The sequence below is a fragment of the Delphinus delphis genome, chromosome 4 (assembly GCF_949987515.2).
Source record: "Delphinus delphis chromosome 4, mDelDel1.2, whole genome shotgun sequence".
NCBI lineage: Eukaryota > Metazoa > Chordata > Mammalia > Artiodactyla > Delphinidae > Delphinus > Delphinus delphis.
The window spans coordinates 22,660,891-22,677,999 of NC_082686.1; the positions used below are offsets into that span (position 1 = coordinate 22,660,891).

Consider the following 17,109-nt stretch of genomic DNA (forward strand, 5'->3'; position numbering starts at 1 on the left):
TTTAGTTAATAGCAAAGCAAAAATGAAGATATATAAAATTCAGTTTTGAGTCAATGTGTGCATATATATATCATATGTATATATGTATAATTATGTTATATAGTACATTGTTTTCTTGATATGTGAAAAAGTAACTAAAACTAAATTTGGTGATATGTTTATTTAGTTAACAAGACAATTTAAAAATACAGCAAGTTATTAGGAAGTACAATATGTTTCTATGAGGAAAGCAAGAGATATTGAATAGTGAATTGTTTCCACTATATTTACTATGTCATACATTAATATCTCTTTCAAGTATGAAGTAGAGCCTAATTTCTGTTTGTTCTTTGCTATGTGCTGTGTCCAACAGGTAAGCAGGTGACATTTTGATTGTAATATTTAACGTAATTTTTTAATTGAAAATGTATACTATTTAAGTTATTATCCCATGAAGTGAAAATATTCCTTACAGAATATCCATGAAAAATGACCATAGACAAATTGCCTAGAAAGACTGAAATGGGCTTTGGAGAAACAAAACAAAACAAAAAACAATATAAAAACAAAACAAAACAATGTGGCCATGCCAAATGGATTCTCCTATATCCCTAAGCCTAGAAAATAATGTATGAGACCATACATGCCTAAATGTATGTATCAAAAATGAATAGAAATGACTCAACAATAAAATGAAATGAATTGCTGACACATAGAATATCATGAATGAATTCTAAAACATTATGCTGAGTGAAAGAAGGCAGACACAAAAAATACACATTGTAGGAAACTATATCAAGCTTTATAAGAGCTAAAAATTATCTATGATAAAAGAAATCAGATTATTAGTTGCCTGGGGCAGGGGTAGTTGCCTGGAGTAGTGTGGGTTGTCTGCGTAGGAACATGAGAGAACTTTTGAAGATGATGTTAATATGGAAAGCTTTTTGCATTTCACTCTAAGTTTTGCATGAAGAAAACATAAATTTTGAGCTCTTTGTAGTGATATACAAAGAGTCTAATATTACTTTGATGCAGATGTCTGATACTCACAGATATGCAGCTTTTCCTTCTTCAAGTTCTTTACTTTTACCACTGGAGCCACTTTTCTTCCCGCACATTCTCCTGGTGATGCACATCAATAACCCACATTGTCGAATAAAGAAGCAGCTGACGTCTGTTACCACAAGAATTAACAAGAGTGCAGCGACTCCCAGACCAATGACCGCTCCAAGCCCAAGACCATTAAAAAGTGTGTCTTAAAAATAAAAGAAAATAATTTTATTAAACCCCAAATTAGAAAAGTTTATACAGTTATTTAAAAAAAGAAATCATCTTATCCAAGAAATATTCAACTTAAGAGACAGGAAAAAATATCTTCATTAGCATACTTCAATTTCATGATTGCTGGGAGCTATTTTCTGGTTTTCAAACAATGTTTTAAGCAACTGACATGTTAAGGATTTGAAATATTTCTTACAAACATTCTTTAGAAAAAACACCCTAAGTAACTCTTCTTTCCAATATACTCCTTGATTATCTTTGGGGAAGATGATGAATATTTTATCATAACCCTAACTATACTCTACCAGAAAGTCAGAGCCATTAAATAGATCATCACTTTGTTAAAAGAAAAAAATATAGTTAAAACTCCTGTAAGAGAAGTGTTAAATAAATGCTCTATATGGAATCATTTTAGTTTTAAGATTTGGGCTTGCAAATGATGCTGGAGCACTTTGTTTTGACAAAGAATGCTCTTTAAAATATCTGGCTAGAAATATTTTAGAAATCATCATTTCAGAATAAATGGTTTACTTGTATTTTTCCAGTTAATATTTTAACAAATTATATTAGACTAGAAGCAAACTTTTACAGAGTTGTGGTAATTATGACCTTTCTGAAGTCATATCGTGAAAAGGTAGGGGAAGATGGGAGCCACTTTTCTGTGACATATGGTTGCAGGAAATTCCAAGAGCCATGGAATTCATGAAACAGGTGATGGAGAATAGGGTGGAATAGGCTGACGGACAGAGTAAAAATGGCAAGAGTGGCTAGTACAGCAAAAATGAATCAAACTTTATATGCCTGTAGTTGAATATGAGGGTAGATTACACAGCTATAACAATGTAGATAGGAAAGTGAGCACAATGGAAAGACACAGGATTAAACTGGTGACTGGTGATACTGTGTTATCTAGAGGGAAAAAAGAGAATTATATGACAATTTTATAGAATTGTTCAAAATGATCAACATGATCATGTTAAAATTTGCTTATGTAACATTATAAAATTATAATTATCATTTTTAATCATAAAATATAATTTTCACTCAGCATCATAATCACATGCTCAGTCTGTGAGTGGTGTGCAATGCAAGTGACAGATACAGGGAGAGATGCAAATTTGAGTTTTGAGAAAACCACTTCTGAAAAAAATGTATATGTAAAACAAAGATTTTGTAAGTTGTATTTTTAAAGTTAGGTCCAATATATTTTAATCATGACTGAAGAAATTGTGATCCAAAGGAACTGATATAACTGTCCTTATGTTGAATCTTCCACTAACAGGCCAGTCTTGAATATGTCACAGCTGTCTGAATCCTAGTTTATTTTTCTGAGTCTAATGTCTAAACTTATTTTATTTTTTCCAGGAAATACATGTTATTTATATTTCTTAACACTCTCAGAGCTTGCAGATAGATTAATAAAAATCATTCTATTTGTTACATGGTGCCTGGTACTTACACAAGCGCTTTGTTCTTCACGTGTGCTAGAACACACATATTCTACAGTGTCCCATGATGTTGCACATAAGAACTCTTTAAGCACTGAATCAAAAAACTTGGAACTCACATGCCCAAGAAAAGTGTGATTTTGATTATAATTATTTTATTTCTGATAATGAGAAAACAGGTGATAAACACATGACAGTGGTGGAGGAAAAAAAAATTTTCATGCCATTTTCAGAATCTCCTTCCCCTATCAAATTTTAACATGCTATTTAGATGCTTTCAGTGTAGAAAAATTGCCTAGCTCATATCCAGAGAAATTGTTAGCTTCCACACAACTGTTATCACATGAACCCATATTAAGGAAAAACTAGAGAAACAAAAATATTTTTCAACCATGGAATTTTAGTATCTTTTTTTTATGCAAAGTTCCAATATACAAATGGACAATGAGATTCTAAATATTATTTAATAATTTTCAAAGTTGTATCTATACACATAATTTTTAAAAATCTAGTGCCTCATGCTATAAAAATAATATATCAAGCACACCAGGATTTCTTTTAGTGATTTAAGAAATCATTTTATGCATTTTCTTCCATTATCCTTTTTCAAATATAAATGATTCTCATTTGAATATACTATTATAATATAATGAAGACAACTCAGCTATGAAATATCTTTGTTTATATGTAAAGCAAAAATATGTTTTACAGTGTTCATAAGTAATTATTTTGGATGTACTTCACATGATTCAACAACCAAAGCTCAGACAAGAATAGTAGAAAACTACATCTCCATTTGAGCTTTAGTCCATCTGGATATATTGACTCAAACGACATTTGAACGTTAATCACTTCTTTCTTACTTCATTTAGGTTCCTCTCACATGCAGACATAGTTCTAGACAATAAATCCCACAACTCAGTTATGATATATCTGGCCCAATATATAAAACCCCATTTACCCTTTTAAAATGTGAAGACTCTTGCTTTGTATTTAAATGTACTGGATCTGGTGTCAGAAAATCCTGGCTCCATCACTTACTCCTGTATGTCCTTGGTTGAGTCATTTAACTTTTCTCTAAGGCTGAGATGCCTCTTTATTGAAATGGGTACATTTAGGAAAACAACCACCACAAACTAAGTCATGAGGTTGTTGGAAAGATTTTTGTGAATATAATAACACCTCAAACACTTTTGCCCAACACTAAGTAAAAATTTAAAGAGTATTATTACTATATTATTATTATTATTATTACAAAATTCTAGTGAAATGAGATTTTGGTGAAAAAAATAGACAATTTAAAGTTAAATTAGTCCAGTAAATATGTTTCTTCATCAGCAACTTTCAGAATCTCTTGTTAAGCATTGACTATTCTCCTGAGAAAAAGATCATTTTTAAAAAAATGACTTAGTTTTAGCTAGTTAGCTTTTAAATGATAAATATTTTATTCGTGACTTTTTAAGCATTAAACCAGTATATTGATCTTCTCCATTCCCAAGTTAGAAAAAGCTCTTAGAAACATTATATTTGTAAAGCACCTTATAGTAAGGGAATATTGACGCTAAAATAGCTATTACTTTTTTTCTAGAGAAACAATATTATACCTTCTTAACAATCTTAACAAGATTACAATCTTGGAAGATTACTAGAAGTTATTTTTTATGAAAAACCAAATATATTTTTGTCATTGCATAGAATAGGCATGGACGTCAAATAGATTTATGTTATAAATATTTAATTACATTTTCTTTTGAAAGATTTAAAAAAAATATTTCAGCTTAAGAATGTATTTAAATGCTCACACATTCTCATATCCCATGAAAGTAGGCTATAATATAAAAGCTAAATTTTCTGTTCTTTTTCTCTTTTGACACCAATTTAATCTATTGTGAAAGTTCACTTATTTGTCTTTGGACTTTTCACAAAGTCATAATCATCATGTGTAACATTACATCACTAGGATTTGGGGACTAGCAATAATTTATTTCCTCAATAACATACAAAAGATCTTTCTTTAAATTATGGTTTTAATAACTTAACAAATTGAAACTGAGCATAGCAATCATTTAAAGGATTTTATTTATTTAATTTATTTATTTTTAAAGGATTTTAAATTAATCTTTTCAGTTTCCCAGAATACTTACATGTGTGTTTTATGATATAATTTTTATTAAACTCCATTACCTAAACAAAAATATTTTTAGGTCTATCTTCTAGATAAGAAAAATGATATCCAGAGAGTACAGTGACCTAAGTCACAAGATAACCCTTAATACCCTTAATATTAGATCTGTACAAATGAAGAATATTTAGCTTCCGGTTCTATATAAATATATTGGCCTCACCACATGGCTTCTGGGATCTTAGTTCCCTAACCAGGAGTTGAACCTGGACCACAGGAGTGAAAGCACCAAGTCCTAACCACTAGACCACCAGGGAATTCCCCGGTTTTATACCTGTGTTCAAGTCAACATTTTGTACTGGATACTAAGCTTCAAATAATCAAAAGATAGAAATAAAATTAAGTGACTAAATTAAAATGTATAATTTGCTTGCATAAAAATGTCAATATCCATTTTTTCCCATACAACTAGTGGAAAAACAACTATTTAAATGAGGTATAATTATGCAAGTAATTATTTCTTGCTTTTATGTACTTTTCTTGAATTCTTATTTTCAGCTTCTATTTTAGTGATCTTTTGCATTGCTCTTTTGAAAAGGGATTTCATATTAGAATTGAATAAGAATAAATAATTTAGGAATCAAAAATTTAAACATCTATTTTTAGGTACAGATGTTATTATTGAAAGCAAATATGAAAATCAGACTAAATGTGTTTTTACAATCTCCCTCCAAGCTGTACCTCCCACACCGTGAAATTTAAAAATTGGCTAACTAAACCAGTATGTATCCCCAGAGCTTTATGTACTTGCAAGTTAACAGTCATCAAAATATAAAATCAAAGCAAGAAAATAAGAAAAAAAAAACTTCATTTCAAATCCGTCGTATGCATGTGTTTTCATGTTTCTGTTGTAGAAATTAACTCATTGCTAAAACACTACATTAATTTCCCATTAAATATACTATGCTTATATTAGTTTTTCAAAAACCACTACAATTTAAAAAGTAGCATTGCTTTCTGACTCCATAAGTAGTTCAGTTTTTTAATTAACTCTTTTTCTATAGTTTGAGAATTACTTTTAGATGTGGAAAGTTGTGATAAAGATATGGAGAAAAAACTTTTTTCTTAATTTAAAGTGTCCTAAAATGGAGATTTGTTTGTTACTTCCAAAATAGTGGTAGTTATTTTCATAAGGGATATCGCTAAATACAGTGAGTTTAAGTGTATAAAAGATAAAAAGAAAAGCCCTTTTTGGTGTTCATCATGACATTAACTAGATACTATACCTTTCCACAATAGAGGTAGGTCTATTTGTCTCCTGTTTATACATTCTTCCTTCATTCTGCCTAGTGTAACATATTTTCAAATATCAAATGATTTCTGGAAAATCTAGGTATAAATCTATACACACGTATGGTTCATCCTATGTGGAAAGATGAAGCAGACGGCTTGCTGCATTTGAGCTCCATCTAAGCAGTGATGGTCAGCCATTCAACTACTTTAAAATCAAACATTTGGGTTATCTAAAGACTTTTGTGTCTACACAGTTTCATTATTTTTTTTAAAGGACTATTTATTCACTTAGGCTTCACAAACATTTATTGAGTGCTACAAAATTAGTGCAGTATTAGAGGGGTTTCCTGATACGTACTAAAATAAGTTAAAAATTAACATACATCTTTGGGCTTATCATACAGCTATTTAAGTCCCATTTTACTTATGAAGCATAAATTCCCCAAATTAAGTTTCATTCATTGGATTTCCCAAAACACAACAAAGGAATAAAAGGGTAAGATTTTTAGATTAAGAAGGGCCTAGATTTAATAGTAAGAGCTTCTAAAATTATGGTAATCTCCATGCACTATAAAAGATATGCTCTAGAGTAATACATACTTTTAAAAGAAAATGCATTGCACTAATTTAAAAACCAACTAAAGATTTCACAGTTTCTTGTTGTGTTATGTTAGACAGCTGTTTTCCAAAATCACTTGCCACTTACATACTTGGAAATTATCTTAAATTGATAAGTTAATGTTCTGTGATATTTTTCCTAGGAACCCCCAAATCAACAAAGAATAAGAAAATATAATAAAAAGAGCCAAAGTGTAAAAATGAGACTAGGGTCTAGACTATGTCAACATAAAAAAAAAATTTTTTAAAGCTTTAAAATTTTGATAAACTTTAACAGCTTTAAAAACAGTGGGGATAGTGAAAATGAAATATAATCACAATATTCCCCCAGCATAGATGAAGCTGCAGGCTTTACAATCCTTGACATAATCCACTTGTCAAGAAAGAAAATAATATTTTCCAACCCTGAGGAGCTGTGTAGAGAAAAGTCACATTTATAAGACTTTCTATTTCCTACGGGGAATACTTGACCTGCTAAACATTACCTAAATTAGGTATGATTTGCCTTTAGGATTGATAGACTTCTCTCAGTTATACTAAATGAGGAATCAGCTATATTCATAGAAGTGCCATATTTATGTATTTTAGGTTTTTAGAAAGATGATTCCAAGTATCTACTTTTATATATTTGAAACAACATGACTTTCAAATCACTTCTGCAGGTGTAATCACAAGTAGAAAAAACAAAGAACTTTGATTCAAGCATGTTATAAAATTCACTATTAAAGAGGGAAATGTTGAAAACTGCTGTTATAACAAACTGAGCACAATGTCCCACTCTTTCCATTTCTCCACGTACCACATTTTTCTTCTATGTCATGACCATGGATCTCCAGCATTTATAGTGACTGCTGTTAATCCCTGAATTGATGGATCCATTCCATTTTTTTAACATCTTTATTAGAGTATAATTGCTTTACATTGTTGTGTTATTTTCTGCCGTATAAAAAAGTGAATCAGCTATACGTATACTTATATCCCCATATCCCCTCCCTCTTGTGTCTCCCTCCCACCCTCCCTATCCTATCCCTCTAGGTGGTCAAAAAGCACCGAGCTGATCTCCCTGTGCTAAGATCCATTCAATTTTCATTCATATTTAACATGTTTGTTTGAAACAAATGTTTGAACTTCTGAGGTTTCCAATGTCTGGTCAATACCCCTTTAATTGTATTAAATGGAAAGAAGGAGAAAATCATGGCAAACTGCATCAGCAAGGATGATTATATCATTTTCCATTAATCCAAAATGTTTAAAAAATTCAAACAACAAACTCAAGAGCAACTATGATTGGAGTTTATATTCTTCCTCCAATCCGAACTCCTTTTTTTTATTGCTTCCCCATGTACATCCAGAGAAAAATTGAGTCTCTCCTCCTATGATATGTGTTTTTCTTTTAAAAGTATTTTACAATGTATCAATCCTTTGAAAAAGATGCAATGTACAATTACAAAACATAAAAAAAAATTAAAATGATATAAAATAAATATTGGTTGAAATTCTAATATTTTTTTATCTCTACCATGGTATTGCTCACTCATTTTGTGGCCTACACACTACAATCGGTTATATCGAAATCATAATTATAATTTTATTCCATTTCATTACTGATGAAATGTGGATAACAGTTCCCATGTATCCTAGCTAAAATATTCTTTGAGAATCATATATGAAGGGTACTTTGGGAATTCCAAGACACTGTACATATATTACTTTACGCTCACTTTGTTTATAGCTACCTCTCATTACTCATCATTTGTTTATAGTATTTTCTTTTAAAAAATTAGAACTTCTTTTACCCAAAACCTTCTTAGATTTTAGCAAGTATAAATATTTGAATATTGCTAGCATACATGAACTAGGATGCATAAAATAACTGTAAATACATGTTTATATTTTACAAGTATTTTTTCTTGTTTTTGATAAACACACTTCATTAAGGCCTAAGGTTTAAGTATATTTTCATTCTTCTAGTTTTAGATGTGCATTCCACTGTGACCAGAACTCAAGAAGATTTTAGTTTAATATCATTCTTTTTTTTTTTTTTGCAGTACGCGGGCCTCTCACTGTTGTGGCCTCTCCCGTTGCGGAGCACAGGCTCCGGACGCGCAGGCCCAGCAGCCATGGCTCATGGGCCCAGCTGCTCCGTGGCATGTGGGATCTTCCTGGACCGGGGCACAAATCTGTGTCCCCTGCATTGGCAGGCGGACTCTCAACCACTGCGCCACCAGGGAAGCCCCATTCTTTTTTAATTTATTAATTATTCATATCGTAAATTATTTTTTGGTCCCTCCCTTACTTCTACATGTCAAATTAAAATCATTTTTTTGAACTTTGAAAGACTGATGTTAAAATGAATGACAGAAAGATAATTATTCATAATGTTCTTATTGTATCTGACAGGTGACATTGACTTTTGCTCAGTTCGGGGACAAGAATATCTATACATATATTTTGGTATTCTTTTCTTCTGTAATTCATTTTTTCCTCTTTAGCTCACCATTAATTTTTAGTTTTTTGGTTATCTTTATTGTTACTTTTATTGTGGTGGCTATTTTGCACAATATTTTAGGCACATTCATGTTCATTTTAGTAAAAATTAAGATTAAAACTCTCAAAAGATTATTACAGAGTGGATCAAAGTCTCCTTCCTAAATTAAGACTGTACTTTCTTTGTGTTCAAGTCTTTTACTCTGAAATATTGGTTTCCTTTTGGACAATTCATAGTATTTATGAGATAAAGCATTTACATCATTCAGCTTTCTGACAAAATGCACTTATTAGCAAATTTTTAAGTGCATTTATGTTCATTTTATTCAGATATTTAATTGCTTACTGAACTAACTGTATGAAAACTGTGGGTACAATGTGTAATCTCACGTTTTTCAGTGAACAATTTAAAGAAAAAAGTACATAATGTGAGTAAATCTGTGATGGCTGTGAAGAGTATTGTCATCAGTGAAGAGAAAACTGCAGCATCTTTTATAAAGGATTGAATTTTGGGAAAAGAATATTGGAATTTTAAAATGAAAAAATATTTTATTTTATTTTTATTTATTTATTTTTTGGCTGTGTTGTGTCTTCATTGCTGCGAGCGGGCTTCTCATTGCGGTGGCTTCTCTTGTTGTGGAGCACGGGCTCTAGGCACGCGGGCTTCAGTAGTTGTGGCTCGCAGGCTCTAGAGCGCAGGCTCAGTAGTTGTGGCGCACGGGCTTAGTTGCTCCGCGGCATGTGGGATCTTCCCAGACACAGGCTCGAACCTGTGTCTTCTACATTGGCAGGCGGATTCTTAACCACTGTGCCACCAGGGAAGCCCTAAAATGAAAAATCTTAAAAAATATATTAAAAATCAAAACTGTTAGAACCTTGAGAAAAGTACATACTTATATGTAATTATACCAATTTATAAGTGCTTTGTGACCTGTCTGAGGGATTTTTAGTTTTTATTATCACACAGAGGTAATTAGCTGTGTTTTAAATGAACATGTATTGCATTCATTGGAGCTCTTTATATATCTCGAAACAAATTATAAAAGTCATGCTGGAGATTAATACTTATGTGGAAGTTCATTGTGATTTTCTAGCTTTCTTGTTCTTTGATAAAACTTTTTGTAGTATCCACACATTCACTTAGGAATTTAAAATTTTCAGATTTCAAAAGATATAAGTAAAATTCACCAATAATTTTTCAACATTACTCAAATATATCGATAAACCTTGTGCTATTGTTTAGATATGTTTAAAATCTTCAGGCTATTTTTGGTACATCTTCAAAAGGTGGTCATGTCTTTTCTGTGTGTACTCAGTTAAACAATATTGATGTAGACAGTTTATTGCTTACTTCCAATTTTCTTTTCATACAACCCTATTATTTGGGGATGGGGTGAAGATTGCATTTTACTTCACCTATTCCTTACTACTGTGTCTCTATTCTCTAGTCATTTTGATTTTTTTTGTCAAAATGATTTTACATGTATAACTAATTTTTTAATATAAAAACAATGTGAATCCAAAATTTCCCTTCAAGTCACTTCTCCCTACTAAGAGGTATTCTTTAGAAGAAGATGGGGTCAGGAGGTAGCACTGATAAACCAGACTTTTTTTAAAACTAAATATCTGATTTGGGGGAAGAAAAAGTAGCTAAGTGTGGAAAATTGGTTTAGTAATGGAAAGGGAATCATAAACATGTTTATAATACAACTGACATTAATAATTGTAAAGCCGTATACTTTTTTCCTAAAAGTGTCTTTTTCTATAGATGTTTGTTTACAAAGGTGGAATTATAAGTTAAGTATCTTTTCAAAATATCATCTAGTCCTTTATATTACAAAAGTGATCTTTTTGACCAGGGATAAATTGGTCAAAGACATATAATCACCCTTCAATTTATCACAATGTAATTAAACAACTTTGTCAAGCAGTTGTGAGAATAAAATAAGAAAAAGGAAAAGGACTCTCTTCTCTGGGAGTTCTTAATGTATTGAGAAGGGTGAGTAAGACATGTACAGTTGAATGCTTTCCTAGTGGTGAAAAATAATATGACCTGAGCAAATAGGTGGAAGAAGCATATGAGTTGATAGTTAGTGGTCAAGAAAGGCATGATAGAGAAGATAAATTCTATGATGATGTTGAAGAATAAGAAGCTTTCTGTCTGATGATGAGTCCCTTTCAGCCAGAACATGATGTGAGCAAAGATGGAGATGTATGAGATAATACAGTATATTTTGAAATTAACAGATATTTATGGATATTAGAGATGATATTGGGGGTAACTGGTGGAGGATGTTGATTAAGTGATAAATTATTAGGTTAAAAAAATGGACTCTGTAATTGAATAAACAAATAAATAAATCAACAAAAACAAAATAAATAAACACCACTAAAAAAAAACCTAACTCTGATCTTTTCCTAAAAGACGGTATAGGGAGTTGCTAGAGATACATAGGGAAATAGAGCCTGTTTCAATGGTTAGGAGGGAGCTGGTAGAGGCCTGGGCTATGGCTGTAAAATATCTGTCCAGGGCTTCTCTGGTGGTGCAGTGGTTGAGAGTCGGCCTGCCGATGCAGGGGACTCGGGTTTGCACCCCGGTCCGGGAAGATCCCACATGCTGTGGAGTGGCTGGGCCCGTGAGCCATGGCCGCTGAGCCTGCGTGTCCAGAGCCTGTGCTCCGCAACGGGAGAGGCCACAACAGTGAGAGGCCCGCGTACCGCAAAAAAAAATAATAATAAAAAAAAAATATATATATATCTATATCTATATATATATATATCTGTCCAGCCTTCCCTGTCTCTGATTCCATACCCATTTCCATAATACATGTAGACATGTCAATCCCTGCTTGATGTTTAGATTTAAGAAACTAGGAAATAGACTCAGTCTCTTATATGTGATTTGTGACTGAATTAACGTTAGATAATTTATGTCTATATATTTCAAAAATAGACACTGTATAATATAATACTATAAATTTATATAAAATATATTCATAATTAGTATAATGATTCTATATACTTCTAAATGGAATAACATTTCAAGTGGTTCATAATTTTCACCGTTAGTTGTTTTTTTTTTTTAATATCCACCCAATCCCCCTTAAGGTTTTAGTATCTATCTTTTTAAAACAATTCCTTGTAAAAAGTGAATAATCTAGAATATGAAATTATTATTCTTCTACGGGAATATTGATGGGACCTTGTCAAATGTCAGTATGAGGTAAAGTAACATAGTTTAATGTAAGAAAGGAAATTAAAATAAACTGTGTTATTTAAAAAAAAAGTTGGCTAAAAAGAAATAGTATTGTCGATAACAGCACTTTTTTGATAAATGTTTCGAATAACTGAAAACTTAGAAATGAACGTTTTTAATAATTGTTACAAATCTGGTGCAACTATAAATTGTGGGAAATTGTGAAATATCTATAGTCCTTGCGCAGCAGAATATCTAGGCTTTTATCTACATTGACATTTCAAATTGCTAAGTATGTTGGAATGGAGAACACTTGTCACAAAACCCTGTCAAAAAAATGGGATAAAGAGATATAAAATACTTCCATATGTGATACTTATTCAAACTGATACATTTGAAGTTTATTCTCACCTCACTAACTGTATACTTTCTCCATATGCAGTTTAAATCTTATGGTATATGTTCAGTTTGCTATGGTGGAATTGATTCAGTTATTTCCCATAAGATAATGAAATTTTTACTGGTTAGTAGGAAAGGGAGCATCTTAGATTGAAGTGAATATGATCAAAACAGATATTGGCCAGTGTTAAAAAATTGAGTAGTTTAAATTTTATGTCCTTGTTTCAACCATTAACTGGCCAATTTCATTTTTTTCTGTTAATGTTAAAAGGCTATTCCATATAGTTAAAAAAAAGGAAATTAAACTTTCTCTGCACAAACAGAAAATACTTTTTTTCTTAAAGACTATATTACAAAATTGAATTACACCCATATAAGATTAAACTACAACTGATATTTTACAAATTACTTGTTGAAATTCCAAACTGTTAACCTATTTATAAAATTCTTAAATATATATACCTTTGAATTTTATAAATGTATAAGACAGTAAATGGAAAATGTGAACAAATATATGGATGGTATTATTTTCTAAGGAATTTATAACATATTAGGTTTACAAAATTTCTGTTTTTACACACTCACTTTATTGTGTCTTAGAAACTTCAATTTCTGCATTGGGGTTTAATACAAAATTAAGTTACATTATTAAAACTAAACATTCTAAACATGTAGGGCCACTTATATATTATTACCCACTGCAACTGAATGAATATATTGTATACCATCAACCATAAAATAGAAATGTAGATTTTCACTTAAGAAAAATAGAGGCAAGATATTATTCATTTGGTGAATGGATAAAACATGAGACATCCGGGCAATGGAATATCATTCAATGCTAAAAAGAAATGAGCCATAACATCATGAGAAGACATGGAGGAACTTTAAAGGCATATTACTAAGTGAAATAAGCCAATCTGAAAAGACTACTTACTGTATGATTCCAACTATATGACACTGTGGAAAAAGCAAAATTATGAAGACAGTTATAAAGATCAGAGATTGCCAGAGATTAGGAGAGAGGGAGAGATAAAGAGGCAGGCAGAGCACAGAGGATTTTTAGGGCATTGGAACTATTTTGTATTACTCTATAATGGTGGATGAATGTCATTATACATTCATCAAAACCCACAGAATGTGCAACACCAAGAGTGAACCTTAATACAAATTATGAACTCTGGGTAAAAATGGTGTGTCAATGTAGATTCATTGATGGTAACAAATGTACCATTCTGCATGTTAATAATGGGGGAGGCTATGCATACATCAGGATTGGAAGTATATAAGAACTCTGTACATTCCTCTCAATTTTGGTGCACACTTGGAACTGCTCGAAAAAATAGAGCATATTTAAGAGCAGAAAAAAAACCACACAAAGTTAGTATCTTTAAAATCTTCATGGGACTGGCTAACGTGCCTGAATCAACTGAGAGTGTCCATAAGTACAATATTCATAAGTACTAAAAAAAGATGACATATTAAGTTATGAATAACATACAGGCAAGTCAATTATTTTCAGCTACCTGTTTTTGTGTGAAGAAATCCACCAATGAACCATACTGGACCCTGCTGTAGAGAAATATTTCTATTTCCTTAAGTAAACCTTCCTTCATGTCTGAGCCATTTGATGGAACAGTAAGTCTCAGGATAGCATATGAAAATCCAATAAATTGTTTTCTGTTTTCCACCAATAAGCACCAAGAAGTAGAATATTTTTCCTGTCATTTTTCAAGAGCATCAGTGAGTTTTGCATTTAATCTTCCATGTAACATACATATCCAGTTTAGCTGTGGTGAAATTATATAGAAACAACAGCAAATTGAAGTTTGTCATTCAGAGATTCTTCAAAACAGAAATGCTAATTTGAAGAGATAATTTTTAGTTTTGTTTTAATCACATTTAAACAGAAGAAAAGGGTACATTTTAATATGACTTTTAAAATAATTTAATATTTCTCTTTGTAATAATAAATGAGAAATCAGTAGAGAAGCAAGCATATAGCCACTATGCAAATTATGTATTGAAGTTGTTTATTATGATTTCTTAAAATGAAATAGACGCTGAAATGGAAATATTTATTTTGTTTTTTATTAGATAGTAACTAAAAATATTATTTTATATTAATTAAATATCATTTATTTCTATAAAAATATAAATAAAGTCATTTTATAAAGTGTTTTCAGGCAATGTATAAAAATAAGAAAATAGTAAAATTTAACTTGATATTCTTTTAAGGCTATAAACTCACTGTGAGTTTATTACACTGATCTTGGGAATGCAGCTATATGTACAAGTTGACCTGAGCACCATAATAGCTGCTTAAGAGAAGTACCATGACTACTCAAAGGAATGGTAGTTGGTGAATACACAGCCTTTCCTTTGCCACAAAGTTTTTTTTCTATTGTTCAATCAAGAAGAAATCAAAGAAACTAGGTTAAAGATATAAGACCATATAAGTGATAGACAAGAGATTTAGGTATGCCTTCTTTGATTTGGTGTAATTTGATAAAACAAACATATGAGGAAAACTGAGGGTGTAAGTTCCTTGACTGTGTCAATGACTAGTCATTCTTCTTCTCTAATCCTCAGATTGTTGATATAATAAAATAATGGTGTTTGATTAGAATATTAGAATACATTTTCTCAAATCTCTTTAGTTTCCTCACAGTGGCCCCAAACAACAAAGTAATATAAAGCTAACAAAGTAATATAATACTGTGACAGTCACCATAAAAATTTCCAACAATCCCCAGATAGTTCCCATTTGATACCATATCATTGTTAAGGAGCTTCAGGAAAAATAAATACAAGAACAACAGAAAAAATCAGCTTACCTTTCTCTCTCCCCCAATATATAAAACTTCTGTAACTAATGTATCAATTGAAAGAAGTTCAATATTATAACAACATATAGATATTATATGAAAATTTTCACTTTGAAATGTATGCAAACATTTTTAATGAGTGCTATACATATTAAGACATGCATTTGGGAGAGGGCTGTTCTGGAGTAAAAAAGATTAAGTGTGCCTTAAAATAATGCAAATCTTGAAAACGAATATTTTCCCTTTTGTAATTTCTACACTATTTAATTTTTAACTGGCAATGCAACACTTGACTGTGTTTGTAAAAGAGAAATATATATTCATGTCTAAACCACCAGTTTTATTTCACTTTATAAAAAATAACTGAATAATCTACTTATTAAAGAATTATCATTGGAGGGACGTCCCTGGCAGTCCAGTGGTTAAGACTTTACCTTCCACTGCAGGGGGTCCGGGTTCGATCCCTGGTCAGGGAGCTAAGATCCCATATGCCTCAGGGCGAAAAAAAACAAAACATAAAACAGAAGCAATATTGTAACAAATTAAATAAAGACTCTAAAAATGGTCCACATCAAAAAAATCTTAAGATAAAAAAGAATTATCATTTGAACCCAGGTTCAGCGCTAAAACAAACAAACACAAAGTAATATGATGTTTTATAGAGGGCACTGGAACTCCGTTCTGTGACTTCACTATGTAAATCCCTCAACCTCTTTAGGCCTCACTTTTCTCATCTAAAATATGGGAGAAATGTTACTTCATAGTAAATGAAATATTGTACTTAAGGCATCCCATACAGTGTGTATCACAGTACATGTTAAGAAATAGAAGCTGCTCTGTTTTCATATTATTGTTATTATTTGTAAATTTCCAAAGCCATTTTTGTTTCATACTTTGGCTGTGGATGAACTGAGAACTTTATTCAACTTTATACAACTTTATTCTTTATACAACTTTATACAACTTTATTCTCATGGTGCTCAAACTGAATTATAGCAATATGTTAACCAAAGGAATTGGAGAAAATCACTTTAAGGATTTATGTCTGCTTTCATAAATTTTTGCTGGCAAACGAGACTACTCTCCAATTATTACATTATTTAAATGATTACACTAATGTGTTTTATTAAGATACCATCTGATTATTATGGTCTCCACTAGTAATAAAAGTTTCTAAGAAGACCTTAGAACTAGTTTACTACAAAAGTAACAGTATTTGGTATTGTTCCTAAATTATTTTTCCAGTATGAGCCGGCTGATGATTTATTATTTAAACCAAAAAAGAAATCACTCAATGATCATATGTTTATTACATTGAGATATTGAATCTGATCAAGTTAGAAATGAAAACACACAAGACAGAAAACGTTTATACCAGTAATAAAGAAAACACATATAACAAAGGTTTTCCTCAGTTTTCTTTATTACAACAATGAAGACACAGAAATACAGAAAATA

At 31.2% G+C, this 17,109-nt stretch overlaps 1 protein-coding gene across 1 annotated transcript in view; it reads right to left on the bottom strand.

Moving 5' to 3' along the window:
* NCAM2 (neural cell adhesion molecule 2) overlaps positions 1–17,109 on the bottom strand; it is a 206,082-nt gene that overhangs the window by 9,817 nt on the left and 179,156 nt on the right. Inside the window, exon 15 of the mRNA XM_060010114.1 lies at positions 1,030–1,234. Within this exon, the coding sequence (XP_059866097.1) occupies positions 1,030–1,234 (205 nt within the window). The remainder of the gene's footprint in view (positions 1–1,029; positions 1,235–17,109) is intronic.